The 20025-nt window shown below is 38.1% G+C and overlaps 1 protein-coding gene across 1 annotated transcript; it reads right to left on the bottom strand.

Annotated features, from left to right (window-relative positions):
- Positions 1-16097: 16097 nt before the first annotated feature.
- On the bottom strand, positions 16098-17430 carry LOC149232991 (uncharacterized). The gene is made up of 2 exons (XM_089376623.1): positions 16954-17430; positions 16098-16752 (listed from the first exon to the last, which is right to left on the bottom strand). The coding sequence occupies exons 1-2, from the start codon at positions 17248-17250 to the stop codon at positions 16201-16203; spliced, it is 849 nt and encodes a 282-aa protein (XP_089232749.1). The 5' UTR covers positions 17251-17430; the 3' UTR covers positions 16098-16200.
- Positions 17431-20025: the final 2595 nt, after the last annotated feature.

Below are 20025 nucleotides of genomic sequence, written 5' to 3'. Positions count from 1 at the left end.
TATTACATCATCAAGTATACTTGGCAAAACTCCAAGTCTATACTTAGAATAATTTACAACCAAGGCATAGACAGCCTTTACAACACATGTGCCAACCTCATACGGTAGGAGGGTGCTCACCCGAGACACCAAGAACTCCACCTCTAAGTTCTGCACACAACCACCTCAAAACCGTACCTCAACACCTACACTTGACTCCCGGTAAAACTGCACACTTCTACTGTAGAGCGCATGAGTTATGCGCACTCTACCTTAACTCTGCGCCTTCCTTTTACCCCTGTCCAATGCGTAGAAGAGAGAGATGCGAAGTTGCCTTCTCCAAATGAGCTCTGCGTCCTCTAATATATACGCATGCCTGCTCAAATGTAAAGGGGTGTCCAGCCTTAAGGCCGACCCCATAAACCATGTTATAACGCCCACATAACATCAAAGTGTAAGTCGGCTTTGCTCCATCGTGCAAGCCTCTCAACCAAGGTATAAACCTCTTCGCTCCATCGCATTATTTCACTAAGTGTTCGTGCGCACTTGTATTGTCGCACTTTATCGTCGCATAAGGTTCGGAGGTTCGTCGCACTTCGTCGCTCGCCCGTCGCATGTCCGCCTGCTCGTCGCACCAAGGAGCGCCCGCCCGTCGCATTGTTCGCCCGCTCGTCGCACCCGTGTGCGCCCGCCGTGCCGCGCGCCCGTCGCTCGCCTGCCCGAGTTGCGAAGACCTTACATCCTCCTCCACCTGAAATCGTTGTCGTCCTCGACAACATACCATCTCGGTAGCTCTCCACCAAGATCATCATCAACCATGACGTCAACCCCTCCACATAAGGCAATCATCCCTGCAACATATGTAGAATCCCATCTCCATCATGCTCCACCTTAGCAACCAATTGTCACTAAGATACTCCATACTAATGTATGTCATATATCAGATGTCCATGATCATTGACCACCCTGTCACAATTTCCTCATGCTGCTCTCCATCAAGGAAGGTTGATCCTTCCAACTCAAGCTACATGTCCACCGCAACAATGTGTCAACTCTATCATGTCATCATCACCATGTGCAAAAACTGCCCATGTTATGTCAACAAGTGCTAACACACCTCAACCATGTGTCAATATCTCAATATATCAGATGTCATCTCAATCCATGATGATCAATCATCATGTGTCACCATGTGAACTGCTGCCATGATACTCCAACAAAACGTCAACACATCTCTGTACACTTCGCGACCCCATGTCTGAACTAGTTGGGTAGCTAATCCAACCATCACGCTCAATCCATGAGAGTGAACATCCTCATGCCATCATCTGTTGTTCCTCAAACATCTGCCACATCCTTGACTCATCAAGAATCCATCTCTACAATCCATGCTCAGGTCCATGGAAACTCCATCCATCTGCAACATGTCATGATGCTTGATGCCAAGCCATCCCTGCACCATCAATCATACCTGCTCAAACATGTTTAAGGACTCACTGCCATGAGCAGCTAACAATGAGCCCCATCTTCTCTTTTCATCTAAGAAGATGTAGAGGGAGTAGAGCCTGAAGGCTCTCCCTCACTAATCAACTCAATCCATCTATCAGGATCCTCAACCTCCATCCTTTGTAGATATGCCTCCCGGTCTTCCTTCTGGACATCCGGTCTCACATACACCTCCTCATCATCATCATCGTCCTCCACCAGCTCTAGCCTTCTTGACAAATCCAAGATGCTATCTGAAAGTGATCTAATGACCAATGACTGCTCCACAAGCTTTGCCTCAATAGTGGACAACCGCTTGTTCACCTTCTCTTTATCTTCCATTTGCATTCCTCCTAATTTTTGATCAGGTTTTGTCACACCAATGGTTGGAACACCAATGGGTACATCTTCCCTTCCATCATAAATGTAGAGTTTCCTCAAATGTGGTACAACCATAGCCTCAAATTGTTTCATGAATTCCATCCCCAATACAGCTTCATAGTCATCAATCCGCACTATAGTGAAGTCCACCTTCCTGGTCCATTCACCAAGTGTAGTGTCCACCTTCTCAGATATACCAAGAATCCCCATAGGAGGAGAATTCACTGTCTTCATTTGTGCCCTTACCGGTACAAATTTCAGCCCAATTCTTCTCGCAGTATCTTCACTCATGAAGTTGTGAGAAGCTCCACTATCCACCATAGTGAGTACATCAGCACCTCCAACCTTCATCTGAACATACTCCAATCTGTTTCTTTCAGGATCCCTTCTCTCATAATCCTCATCAACCACTGCCTTTGAAGTAGCACTTGGGTTCCCTTCACTTGTAGCTCCATTGTGAAGATCATCAGTAGAAGAGGCTTCCACTAAGTGTCCCCATGTTCGTGAGGTCCTCTCCCCACTTTCTTCATTCTGCTTTCCATCAGATTCAACCCTTTTCTTCAAGGCTTTGAGATGCCTTACCTCAAGAGCTAGGCAATCCCACTTTTTCTGATTCAATTCATGTCTTATCTCTAGCTCCTTGAATTTTGCTTCAAGCAAGACCACCTCCTTTGCAAGTTGAGAGGCTTCCTTCTCACTCTGGCCAGAAACCCCTTCTTTAGCCAAGGCACGAAGAGCAATCCTTGTTTCAAACAACCTTTTGCTACAATCTGCAAATCCTTGTTTTACTTCCCTTGACTCTTCAAGTAGGTCTCCTTCAAATTCTTCAAAGGTAGCATAACCCAACTTCTGCAAGATAGACATCTTCACCAAGTCACCTGCAACTTGAACCAACCCTTGTTCCACTTCGTGTGAAATGGTTTCCTTCACTTGCAAGTACCTGTCACGAGCAACCCTGCTCTGATACCACCTGTCAAGGTTGGTATCAGCTTTTCATCAAGCTTCTTCAACCCTGAATCAGCTCTGATACCGCCTGTCATGCCCCCAAGCCTACGGTGGTCTTTCAACCGTGCCGGCGAGGCACAGCACCACCGAACACTTTCTTTTCACCAATACTCGTGCACATGGACTACGCCTAATTCACTTGTCCTTACTTAGTTTGTGTTTCGCAACCAAGTAAAATGCATTTATCCTTTATACTTAATGAAGCCCATACTCATTCATTATCCATATGCAATTAACCAAGAACATCAACAATTGCAAACAAGTATAAAGGGAGGGGAAACTCCCGAACAGTCTGCCCAACAATAATATATTATAATAGTTCTTCAATATTACATCATCAAGTATACTTGGCAAAACTCCAAGTCTATACTTCGAATAATTTACAACCAAGGCATAGACAGCCTTTACAACACATGTGCCAACCTCATACGGTAGGAGGGTGCTCACCCGAGACACCAAGAACTCCACCTCTAAGTTCTGCACACAACCACCTCAAAACCGTACCTCAACACCTACACTTGACTCCCGGTAAAACTACGCACTTCTACTGTAGAGCGCATGAGTTATGCGCACTCTACCTTAACTCTGCGCCTTCCTTTTACCCCTGTACAATGTGTAGAAGAGAGAGATGAGAAGTTGCCTTCTCCAAATGAGCTCTGCGTCCTCTAATATATACGCATGCCTGCTCAAATGTAAAGGGGTGTCCAGCCTTAAGGCCGACCCCATAAACCATGTTATAACGCCCACATAACATCAAAGTGTAAGTCGGCTTTGCTCCATCGTGCAAGCCTCTCAACCAAGGTATAAACCTCTTCGCTCCATCGCATTATTTCACTAAGTGTTCGTGCGCACTTGTATTGTCGCACTTTATCGTCGCATAAGGTTCGGAGGTTCGTCGCACTTCGTCGCTCGCCCGTCGCATGTCCGCCCGCTCGTCGCACCAAGGAGCGCCCGCCCGTCGCATTGTCCGCCCGCTCGTCGCACCCGTGTGCGCCCGCCGTGCCGCGCGCCCGTCGCTCGCCTGCCCTAGTTGCGAAGACCTTACAGTGAGGGTCTTAACGCATCACATTAATCTAAAATGGCCACCACCGCATGAACGCCCTCAAAGGTCGCCCGATCGGCTGAGCTAAGCGGCAATCCAACCACGCAACCACTAGTCATACGGGCTACTCCACGCTTTCCCTGCGCCTACCCATGCAACAACAACACTCCACCCACTACGGGCTCCTTCGTTTGGTCTCAGGTTCAACCTCCTCCGAGGCTCTTCTTGATTTGGTCTACTTGCGCTGCAGTGATGGAAAATGACTTGGCCAGAATATCTTGGGGAATGCCCGGAGTGGAAGCGAAAGTGGCAAAGGGCAGGTATAGAAACCCTGGATTTTGGCTGCTAAGTGCGTTGATAGCAACTGCATCCGTGTCTCCCACGTTTTGAGCGAAGTGCAAGGCACCCTCCGGAACCACGAACACATCGCCAGCTTCCAGCGTTTGAGAGAGGAGTTTGTTTGCTCTTGGTTCCACTCTCACCATGCTAAATGCTGATATCAGTGGGCTCCTTCGCACGACTCTGTCACCGCTCCAACTCCCAACAGTCCACCCACGATGGGCTCCTCGGCGCGACCTCTGTTAGCGTGCAGGTCACACCTCGCAACTCCACCTCACAGATGAATTTACCGACAGCTTTCACCTTGGCGCGACATCAAAACACGTGGTCACCTTCGCTCGATCTTGTTTTCACAGGCAGACACAATTTCTCCTCTCAGATCCGTGATCTCCGGGGGCGATGATGAAAATCGCTGCAAGGAAATGAGAAATCATCGAGTTTTTCCCTTTGGAATCTGCGATGATCAATTCTCTTTCCTTCAGAAAGAGCAATGATGCGTGTGAATAAAATTAAAAAATTACGTGCTGCTCCGCCTCCTCACCATACGAGGCTTTCTTCACACCAGCCACCAGGGGCCTTTCTCCCATCACCTAGACCGTCACTCAACTATCAAAGCATACTGCCTTTGACTCATTAGCCCTGGAGTTCTGATACTATGTTAAAAATTGAAGAATCAATTTAATCACCTATATTAATAAACTAGACAACTCACAGGTGAGGAGCTCTACCTAGAGACTGCCTGTGGAAGAAGGTTCTTTCATGAATCATCTTACAATAAAAAATATATATAATTTTCACAAAAATAAGGAAGTTAGAACAACTCCCTAAAAAATAGGAACTAATTCCTAATCTAAAACTCTAGAAACAGACTCTCTTCTAATTTATATATTCTCCATTATCTACAACAATAAGAAACTCCATTTCGCTACTATCACTATAGGCACAAGACCAGAGGCGAGTTTGATATAAACTCTACGCTCTCTGACTGCCACGCCATGACTACACTTTTTTCGAAAGAGAAAAACAACAATCGTTTATTAAAAACAAAGAGGGTTACATTTACAGCTACTATCATTACAAGCACAAGACCAAAGGCCAGTTTGATATAAAAATTTATGCTCTTTGACTCCCACACCATGACTACACTTTTTCTAAAAGAAAAAACAACAATCTAAAAAAGTGTTACATTTACAACATTGGTCTGCAAAATCACTCCAACAAAAAAACACTACATTTAACCAGTATGACAATTACACTAAAAAATGGCAATTACACCAAAGAAAAAGGGTTGTGTCATAGACCACACTTGTTACTACAATACAATTGACGAGTTGTCACGCTCCTCCCTGGCTTTAGTGGAAGCAATACTTCAAAGAAGCCAGAAATGTCTCACTGCCGGAAGCTAGATATGTCCCACCAAGGTTGGAATTTGGATTCCTCTTTACCCGTCAAACAATCTTTTTTGAAGTTTTTGGTTTTCATGTTTCTCATCAAAAAAACGTCATGTTAAAAATTTTACCCTTCATGATTGATGTTTTGATAGTAAATTAACCCTTCACCAATAAAGATTCTATTAAAAAATTAACCTTCAATAACACAATGATGTTAAAAATTTTCACATATTTATCATAAGAAAAAAAAAATGACTATAACACAAAAATGACTTCTTGAATCCTAAATCTTGGTTTGAAATTGCATGCAACAATGACAATAAAATATCCATAACCTTCAAATCAAATGTTGTTGACCCAAAAAATGTTGTATTATTTGTATATATGATGTATCATTAAAAATATCTTATGGGACATAGAAGATGGACAACAAAGTAAAACTATTAAATTTTATCAATAAAAATTCAAAAATAGATTAATTAATATGGTTTCCGTTGAGCCTAATACACCTCTGACCAATATTTCCAATATTTCCAATATTTCCAACGCGGATTGTCTAAATGTGCTAATGAATTGGCATAAGGGAAAATTGACATGGACTTTACATGCATACCTAAAATCTTGCAAATTAGGGTGCCAACACTTAAAAGTATTTTATAATTTAGCATTTTAAAAATAAAATAAATATGCTCTATCCTATTCTCTTCATAAAATTTAATCTTTCCACCATTGAGTATGGCTATGACTAACTAGCTAATTTACAAGCACAAGATAACTACAAAAAATAGTGCAAGAGGTTTCCTAAGATTGCCTTAAACTCCCATCAATGTCACTTATGACCTAAGAGGAAATGGCATAAATATGGTAAGCCTTGGCTACAACATTGTAAAATTAAAGAGAGCATTTATAGAATATTGATACCAAATATTATCACATCTAAATTTGAGGCTAAATTTTGGTGTGATAAAGAAATAGAGAAAAAAGAGAAAATTAAAGAACTATGAAGATGTCATTAACCTTAATTTAGAAAAACATACCATATTTTTTTATAGCTAGATTATATAAGAAAATCATATTGTTGAGATAACATCGAACTCTCAAGATCGTCATATTGAAACAAGGAGTTGAACAACAATTTATAAGACACCTCAAGATGAAATAATTTGCCATCTTGTGACACAAAAAAAGAAGGTTAGACAATAAAAAAATGTCTCTTAAAATTCCATACATATGCCTACCTGAAATAGAGTGATACCAACCTTATTAATCTATGAAAATTTTAAAAAACCTTTTCTCAATTTATTTTTTTCAAATATAAACATAAACTTTTAAACCAACCAATATAAACATAAATTTTAAAACAAACCAATTAATCCTTTAACCGAAGTTCAATAAATCAAAATTAATGGCACAATATTTAAGTAATAATGGAATTCTACACACTAAAATACTATTACTTTTTCTAAATCATTTAAATAAAATAATCTATAACCAATATACCATAAGCATTATTCAAAATTAACTAATTTCTTATAATATTGAATAATCCACTTCACACAAACTAGAAACAAATTCCACAGTTAAATGTAGTTAAGTTATGAGTTTTAGAACGAATGACATCCCCTCGTTCATTAATGAAAACATAGAATATATTATTCTTAAAATTAATTTGGCATCCTATTTGACCAAACAGCTAATTTGATGGCATGAATATAAAAATAATAAATGGCTTTCTTTTGAAAGTGATATTACTATTATTATTTAAAATAAAAAACTATATAAAACATTGAGAAGACCGTATATTTACTTTTAACACCGGAATAAAGTGTTTGAATGAAATTTGGGAAGAATTACTTGCGATTCGATCTATTCCATTTATGATGGTTAAAATCGTTCGAGGCTTTTGTTCAATGTCAGCCATTGTGCATCCTTCGCACGAAGACATAATAATAACAAATAAATAAAACTCGTGAGTCCACCCTGTTGTATTGCAATGCAATCTGCATCTATGAAGCCACAAGCGTCGTTTGGTGTCACCCGCAATTTGAAGTCTCTCAAATTACCAGCAAAAGCTCTGTCAAATATACCACATGGATTGTCCGTTCTGCTCCGGAAGCTATTCAATCAGCTACCTACTTGTATTCTCCGTGAATCTTCCACAATAAGCTCATCAACGCCCCAATCTTGATATATCAGGCAAATATCGGCGAATCGTAAAAGGTATCTTCCACTCTCTCAGTTCTTTCATTGCAATCTCCAATGAATCAGTCTCCCCTTCAAGTTCAACCATGACAAGTGCATTCACGCTGATTTTCAATGCGCGAGTGCCTTGTATTCTAGCACGCTAATATTTTGTTATGACCTTTGAGGTTTTTCGAGGTTTATCACTTGGTAGTTCTTGTACTACAGGTTCCTTCTCGGCCCCTCCAAGTGTACATTGTATCAACTAGAACTTTTTCGTGTTCATCTTCTTCTACCTTTACCATTGTTGGGGATTTTTCTAGTAAAATCCCAAAAACAAAAAAAACCTAAATACACACAAAGACAATGCTCTGTTTTTTTTCTCTCCACAGGATCTTTTTGCACAGGGAAGCTTAAAAATAGATTTATTTGAGAACAGAATATTACACCACCATAAAAAGATTTGTATTCATTAAAATGAAAATGCCTGATACATATTTCTTCCTCTTTCACTCAGAGGGATTTACCAAAAACATTTCAGCAAAATTACTCTGTCTCCTTTATAAAAAAAAATTTACACAGCTGTGTGTAAATTTTTGTTTACATTTACTGCTGTAAAAAACTTTTACATATACTTCTGTAAAAATAAAAACTTACAAATCCGTTCTTCACATTACATAAAACTGCTATGCATTCCAATGCATGAACTCCACAAAAATTACCACGCTGTGCATTCCCATTCACACTGCTGTGTGAAAAACCTATGCTCCATTTGCAAGCTGCTCCAGTTTCATTTTCTTCGCACTTTCGTGTGTTTCTTTCTTTGCATTACAATGCAGATTATTTACATCAAAATCGTTTTCGCACTGCTGTGCGATCCTTACTTACAAAATGAAGTCAACACATGCCAAAAGCTTCCAAGTCAACACATGCCAAAAGCTTCCACGCTGCTCCCCTGTTCTTCTACACTGGCACTACTGTGCGATTTTTTACAATATAGTCACACTACGTGGTCAACGCATCACCAAAAACATATCTAAAGCATATGCGTTCCACTTCTTCTTGCATTACAATGCATATCTTCACTTGACAGCCATTACTAACACATACCTTCACGGCTTCTGCCTTTTAAGCTCAATGCAGCTTCGCCTAACTTTTTTTTATGCAGTTGCATTGGTCACAATACATTATAAAAAAACATATGACATTTTTTTTATTTTTAGCCATACTCTCGTGACCAAATGCAAAACATTAAAATTAAATCTTCACCAACCATTTACGAACCGCTGTAAAATCATTAAATTGCCTCGCTGACAATACTGCGGTCAAACACAAAGCTTTTACGGCACGTCAAGTTCATTTGCTGGCAGCTTGGTTGCAATCGACGGTGGATAATGATGAACTCAATCGGGCGGTTGTGAAGGATATCGGAAGCCCTTACTTGACCAAGCTTTACGTTCCGATGGAGCAGTGGTTTTGCAAACGTACAGAGGACGCGTGTCCAAAACTGATTGCGTCGGGTGAGAGTGTACGGAAACCACCTGCAGACCAAAGGCGGTCCGATAACGTTCAGTGGTTTTCCTGAGTTGTTTTTTTCTGCTGCGTGCTGGCTGAGTCGGCAACTGACTGTGCCGCCGTCGCTGTCCGACTGTCCGCGTCCGCCAACACAGCCTGCAGTTGGAATTAATATTCCAACACTCCCCTTTAATTTCAACTGCTGGGTTATCAGTCCTACCCAGACACTTCATCAAAAATTTGAAACTTTTCTGATCCAATGGTTTGGTCAGAATATCAGCAACCTGCTCTTTCTCTGCTCTCATGGGAGATTTAATTTCATATCTCTCCCCTATAAGAAGATCCATATGATAGAGTTCTACCAGGGTCTTCATCAAATCTTCAATCTCTTCTTCTGTCATATTGACAAGGGTGTTGGCAGTGAAGCCCATCTCAACCATCTTGGTAAGAGTTACATATCGAACTCCATATTCTTTAAACAAATCTTCAAGGAATTTTAATTCCTTTCTCCCATTCATGGGTTCTGTCCATTTCTTATCTTTAACTCCATTTTCTAAATAAACAGGGTCATCAACATGACTAGATAAAGCAAACAAAGAACTCATACCTTCATTTGTTGCCTCTTGTTCATTTCTCTTCAAGGGTGTCTCTTGCTGCCCTTGCGTTGGCACTGCTGTTTGGGGATGTACTTCAGCCATCTTCTCATCATTTTCATTATGAGTCAAACAGTTTTTATCATTCACTGTTTTCTCTAAGCTTTCATCACAAGCTTTCTCCTCAATGAACTGAGGTTTTGCTGTCTTCACTTTCTCCATGCCTTGATAGGCTGTCTTGAGAGTTTCCCATGCTTCTCTGGATGTCTTAGTTGCTGCTATCCTTAGAAACACACTCTCATCCACTGCTCGATACAACAATACAATGGCTTTTGCATCCTTCTTCCTATTGCTCTTCAGCAGATCTCTCTCTGCTTGTGTCAAACTGTTAAACTCTTCTTCATCTGCTGGTTCTTCAAACCCATATTCAACAAGTTCCCATAGATCTTGTGAGACAAACAGGGCTCTCATGGTTATGGCCCAGTAGTCATAGTTTTTCCCATTAAACTGTGGGAACTGGGTGTTAAACATACCCATGCTAGTGCTGGTGCTAGCCATTCCTTGCATCCTCAACTATGCTTCAATTTCTTGACTGTGTATTTTAAAACACTGACTGTTTCAGCAGTAACAAAAAGAAAACTTTGAGGAATACCTGAATCTTTTGCCTGAAACTTCACTTTGCTGGAGAAGATTTACTGCTGCAACAAAAGACTCCTCCCTTCAGCTTCTTGAACACCTTCAAAGAGCTTAAGCCTGCTCTGATACCACTGTTGGGGATTTTTCTGGTAAAATCCCAAAAACAAAAAAAACCTAAATACACACAGAGACAATGCTCTGTTTTTTTTTTTTTTCTCCACAGGATCTTTTTGCATAGGGAAGCTTAAAAATAGATTTCTTTGAGAACAGAGTATTACACCACCATAAAAAGATTTGTATTCATTTATTGCTGTAAAAAACTTTTACATATACTTTTGTAAAAATAAAAACTTACAAATTCGTTCTTCACATTACATAAAACTGCTATGCATTTCAATGCATGAACTTCACAAAAATTACCACGCTGTGCATTTCCATTCACACTGCTGTGTGAAAAACCTATGCTCCATTTGCAAGCTGCTCCAGTTTCATTTTCTTCGCACTACTGTGCGTTTCTTTCTTTGCATTACAATGCAGATGATTTACATCAAAATCGTTTTCGCACTGCTGTGCGATCCTTACTTACAAAACGAAGTCAACACATGCCAAAAACTTCCACGCTGCTCCCCTGTTCTTCTACACTGGCACTGCTGTGCGCTTTTTTACAATATATTCACACTACGTGGTCAACGCATCACCAAAAACATATCTAAAGCATATGTGTTCCACTTCTTCTTGCATTACAATGCATATCTTCACTTGACAGCGATTACTAACACATACTAGTCACACTACGTGGTCAACGCATCACCAAAAACATATCTAAAGCATATGTGTTCCACTTCTTCTTGCATTACAATGCATATCTTCACTTGACAGCGATTACTAACACATACCTTCACGGCTTCTGCCTTTTAAGCTCAATGCAGCTTCGCCTAACTTTTTTTTATGTAGTTGCATTGGTCACAATACATTATAAAAAAACATATGACATTGTTTTTATTTTTAGCCATACTCTCGTGACCAAATGCAAAACATTAAAATTAAATCTTCACCAACCATTTACGAACCGCTGTAAAATCATTAAATTGCCTTGCTTACAATACTGCGGTCAAACACAAAGCTGTTACGGCACGTCAAGTTTATTTGCTGGCAGCTTGGTTGCAATCGACGGTGGATAATGATGAACTCAATCGGGCGGTTGTGAAGGATATCGGAAGCCCTTACTTGACCAAGCTTTACATTCCGATGGAGCAGTGGTTTTGCAAACGTATAGAGGACGCGTGTCCAAAACTGATTGCGTTGGGTGAGAGTGTACAGAAACCACCTGCAGACCAAAGGCGGTCCGATAACATTCAGTGGTTTTCCTGAATTGTTTTTTCCTGCTGCGTGCTGGTTGAGTCGGCAACTGACTGTGCCGTCGTGGCTGTCCGACTGTCCGTGTCCGCCAACACAACGTGCAGTTGGAATTAATATTCCAACAACCACTTCCTCAATATTAGATTAGGAAGCTCGGTGAGCTTAAGTAAATTGTAGATTTCCAGAATATTCTGGGATCCAACAAATATTATCTATCCCAAAATATTCCAAAAATCTATAATCAACTTAACCTCCTTCTCGTATCTGACCTCTCCTCCGTTGAAATCGTTGTTGTCCTCGTTCGCATCGGTTTCAAAGCATTCATCACAACAGACGAATACGAGAGAAGTCGCTTGGAAAACTGTGTAAATCTGAGGGACGCTCCTCGAATCCTAAGTCGGTGACACTGAACGTAGTTATGTGAGTCTAAGTCGGTGACACTGAACGTGGTTAGGTGAGTCTCAGATTTAGATGGAGCATTGATGTAATGTGGTGAGGTGGCAGTCATAATTAGATATAGTATTAATAGGTATTATTGACGGTTTGCAAAAAAAATTAACCGGAGGTGGCAGTCTCATAATTAGATATAGTATTAATAGGTATTATTGACGGTTTGCAAAAAAAAATTAACAGTCAAAAATACGTCTTGCAGGATTTAAAACACATCACAAGCGACGGTTGTTTAAAAATTTTAAACATATTTTACGGGCAAAATGGCTTGTGAGGGGAAAAATGCCCGTCAAATTCCAACGCTGTATCCCACTACGGGAATTTGCAACAAATTCTTTGGTACTTGCCGGTAATGGAGGAGGAGTTTTTGGAATGGAATTTGGTTAATCTATTTTTCCAAATCTATTTTAGGTAGATTCTGATGTTTTGTGATGAGATTTTGGAATGCAATTAGCGTTTTTCTTCCCAAATCTATTGTGTTTTTCTTCCCAAAGCTATTTTTGGTAGATATTGATGTGCTGTAATGTGAGTGTTTGTAGTTTTGTATGAATTTAAAATGTAAAATGGTTATGTTATTAGTTGATGTGCTGTAAAGTTTGTAGTTTTGTATGAATTTAAAATGTAAAATGGTTGTGTTATTAGTTGACGTGCTGTAAAGTTTGTAATTTTGTATAAATTTAAAATGTAAAATGGTTATGTTATTAGTTTTTGTGAGAGAATTCTAATTAGCTGGTTGACCAGAGTTATTTCAGTGATGTAAATAAGAGTTAAAATGTTTAATTTAAAAAGATAAATAATTTTTTTAAATATTATTAAAATATATATTTTTTTTTAATTGGATAATAATTTGAAGATTTTATTTGTATTTTTTTTTATAATATAATGTTATATTAAAAATATCTTTACATATTTTATGCTATAATTTATAGATATGGTTACAATATGTATGCATTTTATATTTTTTAAATTTTTATTTAAGAAAACTATCTAAATATTTTTTTTCGGAAAAAGTTTGTACTAAAGTAAATAACATATTTATGATGAGTTACTTCTCATTGTAATTCAATTTTTTGCAATAAAATAGATAAAAATAAGATGTAAATAAATATACTTAGAGTTACTTTCCACCATTATTTTATGTTTTAGTTAGCATTTTTGTGGGAGTAATATTGTAGGTGTGTAGACTTACTAGTGGTTACTATTCACCAAAATTTATGCAAATCTTTGCGTTTGAATAAGCAATTAATTTATTTACTTCACATCTCAATTTATTAGTTCTTGTCAAAACAAGATTATATGATTTGATTTGCCTTATCACTTATTATTAATTTAACATTGACAAATATAATAATTATTTTTCTTTAATTGGATAATAATTTGAAGATTTTATTTGCAATTTTTTTTTATAATATAATGTTATATAAAAAATATATTCACATATTTTATGCTATAATTTATAGATATGGTTACAATATGTATGCATGATATTTCGTATTTCTTAAATTTTTATTTAAGAAAATCTATCTAAATATATTTTTTTTGGAAAAAGTTTGTACTAAAGTAAATAACATATTTATGATGAGTTACTTCTCATTGTAATTCAATTTTTTGCAATAAAATAGATAAAAATAAGATGTAAATAAATATACTTAGAGTTATTTTCGGCCATTATTTTATGTTTTAGTTAGCATTTTTGTGGGAGTAATATTATAGGTGTGTAGACTTACTAGTGGTTACTATTCACCAAAATTTATGTAAATCTTTGTGTTTCAACAAGCAATTAATTTATTTACTTTACATCTCAATTTATTAATTCTTGTCAAAACAAGATTATATGATTTGATTTGCCTTATCACTTATTATTAATTTAACATTGAAAAATATATATTATAATTTTTGATAATTTATGCAAATCTTTGTGTTTCAACAAGCAATTAATTTATTTACTTTACATCTCAATTTATTAATTCTTGTCAAAACAAGATTATATGATTTGATTTGCCTTATCACTTATTATTAATTTAACATTGAAAAATATATATTATAATTTTTGATGCAGTTTTTTCTAAAACATAATTTCTAACTTAAATGACAGAATCTAAACTATTTAGATTACATACTTACATGCTGTTTTTAGAATTATTATATATTTTACAAAAACATAAAAACTGTTTATCAAAATATAGGAATGGAATAAAACATATTGATATTATGTGCTGTTTTTAGAATTATTATATATTTTACAAAAATATAAAAACTGTTCATCAAAATATAGGAATGGAATAAAACATATTGATATTTTGTGCTTTTGGGGTCTCAGCTTTCGAATGGTTGATAGAACTTGTTGGCAAGTTCTTTTTACCCACGGTTCAAGAATCTAGGTTCATTCAATGAATTCCACCTTATGAAATGACTGGCAGTGACCTTATGAAATGACTGGCAATGACCTATTTAATTTAATTCAGACCAAAGCATAATAATCCAAAGCGGAAGTCAATTAGAAAAACAAAAGCTGCATGCAGCCCGTAGTCCCGGCTGGTAATATTGTTTTTTTGAACTAGCGTAGTTGCATTATTATTTTTTTGAACTAGCGTTGTTAATGCAACAAGTGAAGTGGAGTCACGACAGTTATATTAGCTCATGATAATTGATTAATGAAGAAGAACTTGCTTACTTGTGCGAAAATAAGCGGTTTACTTGTGTGACTATTATTGCTATCGAAAACCAGAATATTTATCTTGATTAATTAGATCTGGAAGCTCTGGATCTGGTACCTGCAAGTTATTTTGAATGTGGATCTCAATTTGATCTTTATATTCTTCACATGCTTATACCCCATTGCAAATTTTTTACTTGAATATCAGTAAGGAAGGTTAGTTTCACTGATTGTCGAGCTCTCACCAAAGAACTAGTTTTTAAAAACACAATATGACAAACTTATTCTGATTTTTTTTCAATAATGAAATTTTTTGTACAGCAAAATGACTTGCTCTATTTTTTTTAATAGTGAAATTTAAAATACAATAAATTGGTTGGTAAAGTACATGATCAGTTTTGAAACCAAGCCAGTTGGTTTAATAAAAGTACGTGACTAGTCAACCTCCGCAATTTTTATTTATTTGGCAGACTTAAAGCCCAAGTCACTCGTCTATTTCGTGATACGAAACAAGTAACTTCACAGCCTAAAAAATTTTCAGACTTAAATCCCAAGTCACTCGTGTATTTCATTGCATATACGAAACAAGTAACTTCACAGCCTAAAATTTTTGCAGACTTAAAGCCCAAGTCACTCTTCTATTTCGTCGCATACGAAACAAGTAAGTTCACAGCCTACAGGAAAAGGGAGGAGAGAGATAAAATTTGAAATATACAACAACTGATTGGATTGGATTAGACATCAATTTGAAATAGACATGGATCCAACCGTCAACACATTTCTGTAGAAACTAGTCCAATATTTAATGTGAGAGAAAGAGGATACATACCACTCTCACAACTTGATGACATCTGAAACCTCCTTTGCTCAGTTCAGTATCGCAGACATGTCTATGAGCTACAGAAAAACTAAGTCAATTAATAGAATACACAATGATTATAATAATAAACGTAGGGAAGCAAAGATTAAATTCCCATAACTACAATCCTTTGCTCAGTTAAGTATCGCAGACTTGTCTATGAGCTGCAAAAAAACTAAGTCAATTAATAGAATACACAATGATTATAATAATAAACGTAGGGAAGCAAAGATCAAATTCCCATAACTACAATCGTTTGCTCAGTTAAGTATCGCGGACTCGTCTATGAGCTGCAAAAAGACTAAGTCAATTAATAGAATACACAATGATTATAATAATAAACGTAGGGAAGCAAAGATCAAATTCCCATAACTACAAAAACAAGCTTTAGACACTGAAGCCGGAATAGTGAAAGCTGTCATTTCCGTAGAATTCAGGGAGGGATTCGCAGCCTCAAAGAGTGCCTGGCTGTCTAGCACAAATTGTTCCCCCGACCTCCTTTGAGACCGCGACCGCGGAAACTGCGTTGAGATCCCTTCAGACTTCACATTAACATCTCCACTACTTTGATCACTCTGCTTCTCAACGTGCTCCTCAACGGTGACCCGTATGTCTTCGCTTTCTCTGCTCTTGGTTTCCATTTCATTCGACGGCTTCCTTCTGTGGTTTCTGGATTTCACTGCCTCTGCCTCTGAAATTTCATCAGAAGCAAAAGCTTTCTTCAAAGTCGGCGCCGCTCTACAGGAAAGCAACTCTTTCTTCAAAGTCGGCGCCGCTCTACAGGAAAGCAACTGATCGCGTATTGTATTGTTGCAATTTCCGCTGATGTCCTTCAAAGCCGATCTCTTCTCCTTCTTCACTGTCTCAATTCCATCCGAGATCTGCAAGGGAAGAATACATAATACCAGACATTCAGCTCCAAATATTTCCCATTCCCTGTTTTTCCCTTCAAACTGTTTATTTTCCTTTAAAAAACACACGAATCCCCGAATCCCCCTTATTTTCTACAAAAAGATGAAGCATTCTAACGAAATAAGAGGATTCTCAGTGTCAGTATGCGTAAAAACGGGATCATTTTGCACCTGTGCAGGGGAAATCTTCTTCTCGGTACTCTGCGATTTTGAACTCTCAGCTTGCAAAGGCTCATTTCTGGTCTCCACGTCGCCGGGTTCGTTAGGCGTTTCATCGTTCAGAGGCCTCCGAAACGGCGACTGCTCAGCTTTTCTGGAGGAGCTTCGGCTCAAGGTCTGTGGCAAACCGGGTTCGCTTGAAATCCGCGGTGCGGGGGATCGATGTTGAACTACTCTCCCAAGCTGCTGGTAGCTGCCTTCTGCGGAGAATTGATAGCCCGAGCGAGAGACATCTGGCACTGGCTGCATGCAAGGCGCTCATGCAGGACACGGAGAAGAACATGCAGGAAAGGAAAATAGGCACCCTGAACATAAAACTTACGGTAAAATAATTTGTCCCCGCTGAAATAACATCGGGGCACGTGAAGCGTGCAATAAGACCTCCAATTCACAACTTTGGTTATAAATTTCTTACACCGATATTTGCAGAGATAAACTTTGGTTAAACTTTGATAGTGCACAAATTTTTTTGGTCAAAGAACCGGTTAATGTATGGTCAACGATCGATCGATCACTATTAGTCCCAGGCAGGGACTAATAATGAATCTGCCAAAGCATAAACGCCCACGAGTCAACAAAAGTGAAATTCAAGTGGAAGACTTACTCGAAGTGGGAGATTAATTGAACAACACAACGCCATGAAGAAATACCTGTGCCCAATATTAGTAGTAGCTTGCTTTTCCATATATATATATATATATATATATATATTTATTAATATACAATTTTTTCACAGCATTATGAGAAATACCTACCAATATCAATATGGGTATATATATATATATATATATTCCTTAATATGTAAATCACGGAAAAACATGTTAAGGAAAAAGATAATATATTTGTTTGAGTTCAAAATAATATTTAATTAACATAATAGATTTAAATTAATTATATTAATAATAATTATTATTTCTAGTGGTAATTATTAGTTTTATGGTGGAGATTTAATGTTAATATTATTAATCATAATAATTATATAAGTATAAGTATCTAATATCAATTTAGTGAAAGTTAGTATGGCATTATTTGTTTATAATTTTATAAGTATCTAATATCAATTTAGTGAAAGTTAGTATGGCATTATTTGTTTATAATTTAAAATCTAATAATCATATCTTTGATGGTTTGTAGATTTTTGTGGTGTGGTTTTTGAGGTTCTGAATTCGATATTTCATAGACTTCATTTTATGAAGACTTATCATCAAGACTAATTTACAAAGAAGAGAAATGTGAGTTATAAATATAATCAAGGAGTTGTAAAGTAAAACCGACCAATTCAATATTGTTAATTTTATTTTAATTATTTATTATTATCTTCTTCATAAAATATTATATAAATTTCTCTATTATTTACTTTGTTATAATAATGATTTACTAGTGTAATTGTTAACATATTTCTATTAATATATCCATAATGGTTATAATAATCTTGTTTATTTAAATCATTATCATGCTTTATATGGAGACTAGAAAAATGACAAGCGGGTGGAACGTTTCGAGTCCTTTCAACAACAACATTGGTTCGAGTCCCGGGGTGTTGAACAGGACGGAGCATTACTGGAAGCTACGCAGCAGATCGGGCACACCTCAAGCAGCTTGCAGAATGATGTTTTGTTGCTTGGTGTCACCAGTGGCCACAACCGCGATGCCGAGCACGGCTTCGCTCGACCAAAGATGTACACGAAGCCGTGTGTGGGATCCATCCAGATCTATGCAAGGCACGTCTTTCTCTGCTACAAGAATCCCGAGATATGGCCGCCTCAGGTGGAGACTGCTGAGTTTGAGCGCTTGCCCAGGCTCCTCGCTGCCGCACACAAAGCCCGCAAAAATGAGACTCCAAGAAAGTCGAGAATGGAATACAAAGCTAGGGTTTCCCTGAGCGATAATGGGATTTTGGGCACGACAACCATATATTATTCCTTGGACAGATTTTTGGGTTGCAGGGTTGCGGATCCTCCAAGTCGACAGTGGTTACTGTTTCGTGGAAGGGGCTTAATGGAGGAACCAACTCAGTGGGAACAGAGTGCTGATTTGTCACATATACTTCTATTATTTCACTGAGCCCATAGATGGCGAACCCTTCTGGACGAAATGGCTACTACGGATGTACTGGAAGGTTGTTTGGTCTGTGGGGACTATGTTTCCATCTTGGCACAAAACATTTGATTGCAGCTGGATTGGCAAATTGAACCCCTGTTGTGGCTTGCCGTTGACTGAGAGTTATGCTATGGGGTGCGGAGCAACTAAGGGAGCATCTTGGTAGATGGGTCACTGGGCATGAGGTGCCATGGTGGAGGATGGACCATCCGATGATCATTTCCCTGAACCCTCTGCAACAATTGGCTACCAACATTGTTCAACAGTCCAACGATTCATGAACAAGTGCATGGACGTGCATCAACGAGTCCCGCTTTATGGGCTGTCTATAGAGACACAAATCTACACCCTCCTACATTCTCTATGGACTACTATGTCGTTCGAGCTATCTCCATTTATGTGGTCTACTGATCATAAAAATGAGCCTGGCTATCAGAAACTGGACAATACATACCTGAAGGAGTTCACAAAGATCACATTGCAAGGCGTCGCATCTGACCGTGCACGGCCTAGAAACCACCAATCGGAACCATAACCCCTGGTAAACTCCCAATGATATCAAATTTTTATTAAAACCCCTTTAGGGATATCTATCTTTGTTTGGGTTCTTGCAATAGACTCTGTTTTACATTTGAAGAATCACATTTTCCACCATATTGGATATCCTGTCAGATCTCAACATCTGATATATGGGGGCAGAGCTCTCCAGGATACCAGACCTCTGATGGACTACAATATTATATCTGCGTCTACAATAACACTCAATATGAGGCTGAGAGGTGGCGCAACAACAACCTACAGTAAAACAAAACAAACAGGAGGTGGCATAGAGAGCAGTTCAACAAAAAATATAGAAACACAACAGAAGCACAAAAATGCAGGGCTTTCTTTCAAGAACATCCTCCAAGGGAAAAATACTACTAC

This window comes from Pinus tabuliformis, chromosome J (assembly GCF_031772625.1).
Source record: "Pinus tabuliformis cultivar Carrire ecotype Pingquan chromosome J, CPIR1, whole genome shotgun sequence".
Lineage (NCBI taxonomy): Eukaryota > Viridiplantae > Streptophyta > Pinopsida > Pinales > Pinaceae > Pinus > Pinus tabuliformis.
Note: the sequence above shows the minus strand (reverse complement) of the source record. Positions and strands in the feature narration are given on the sequence as shown.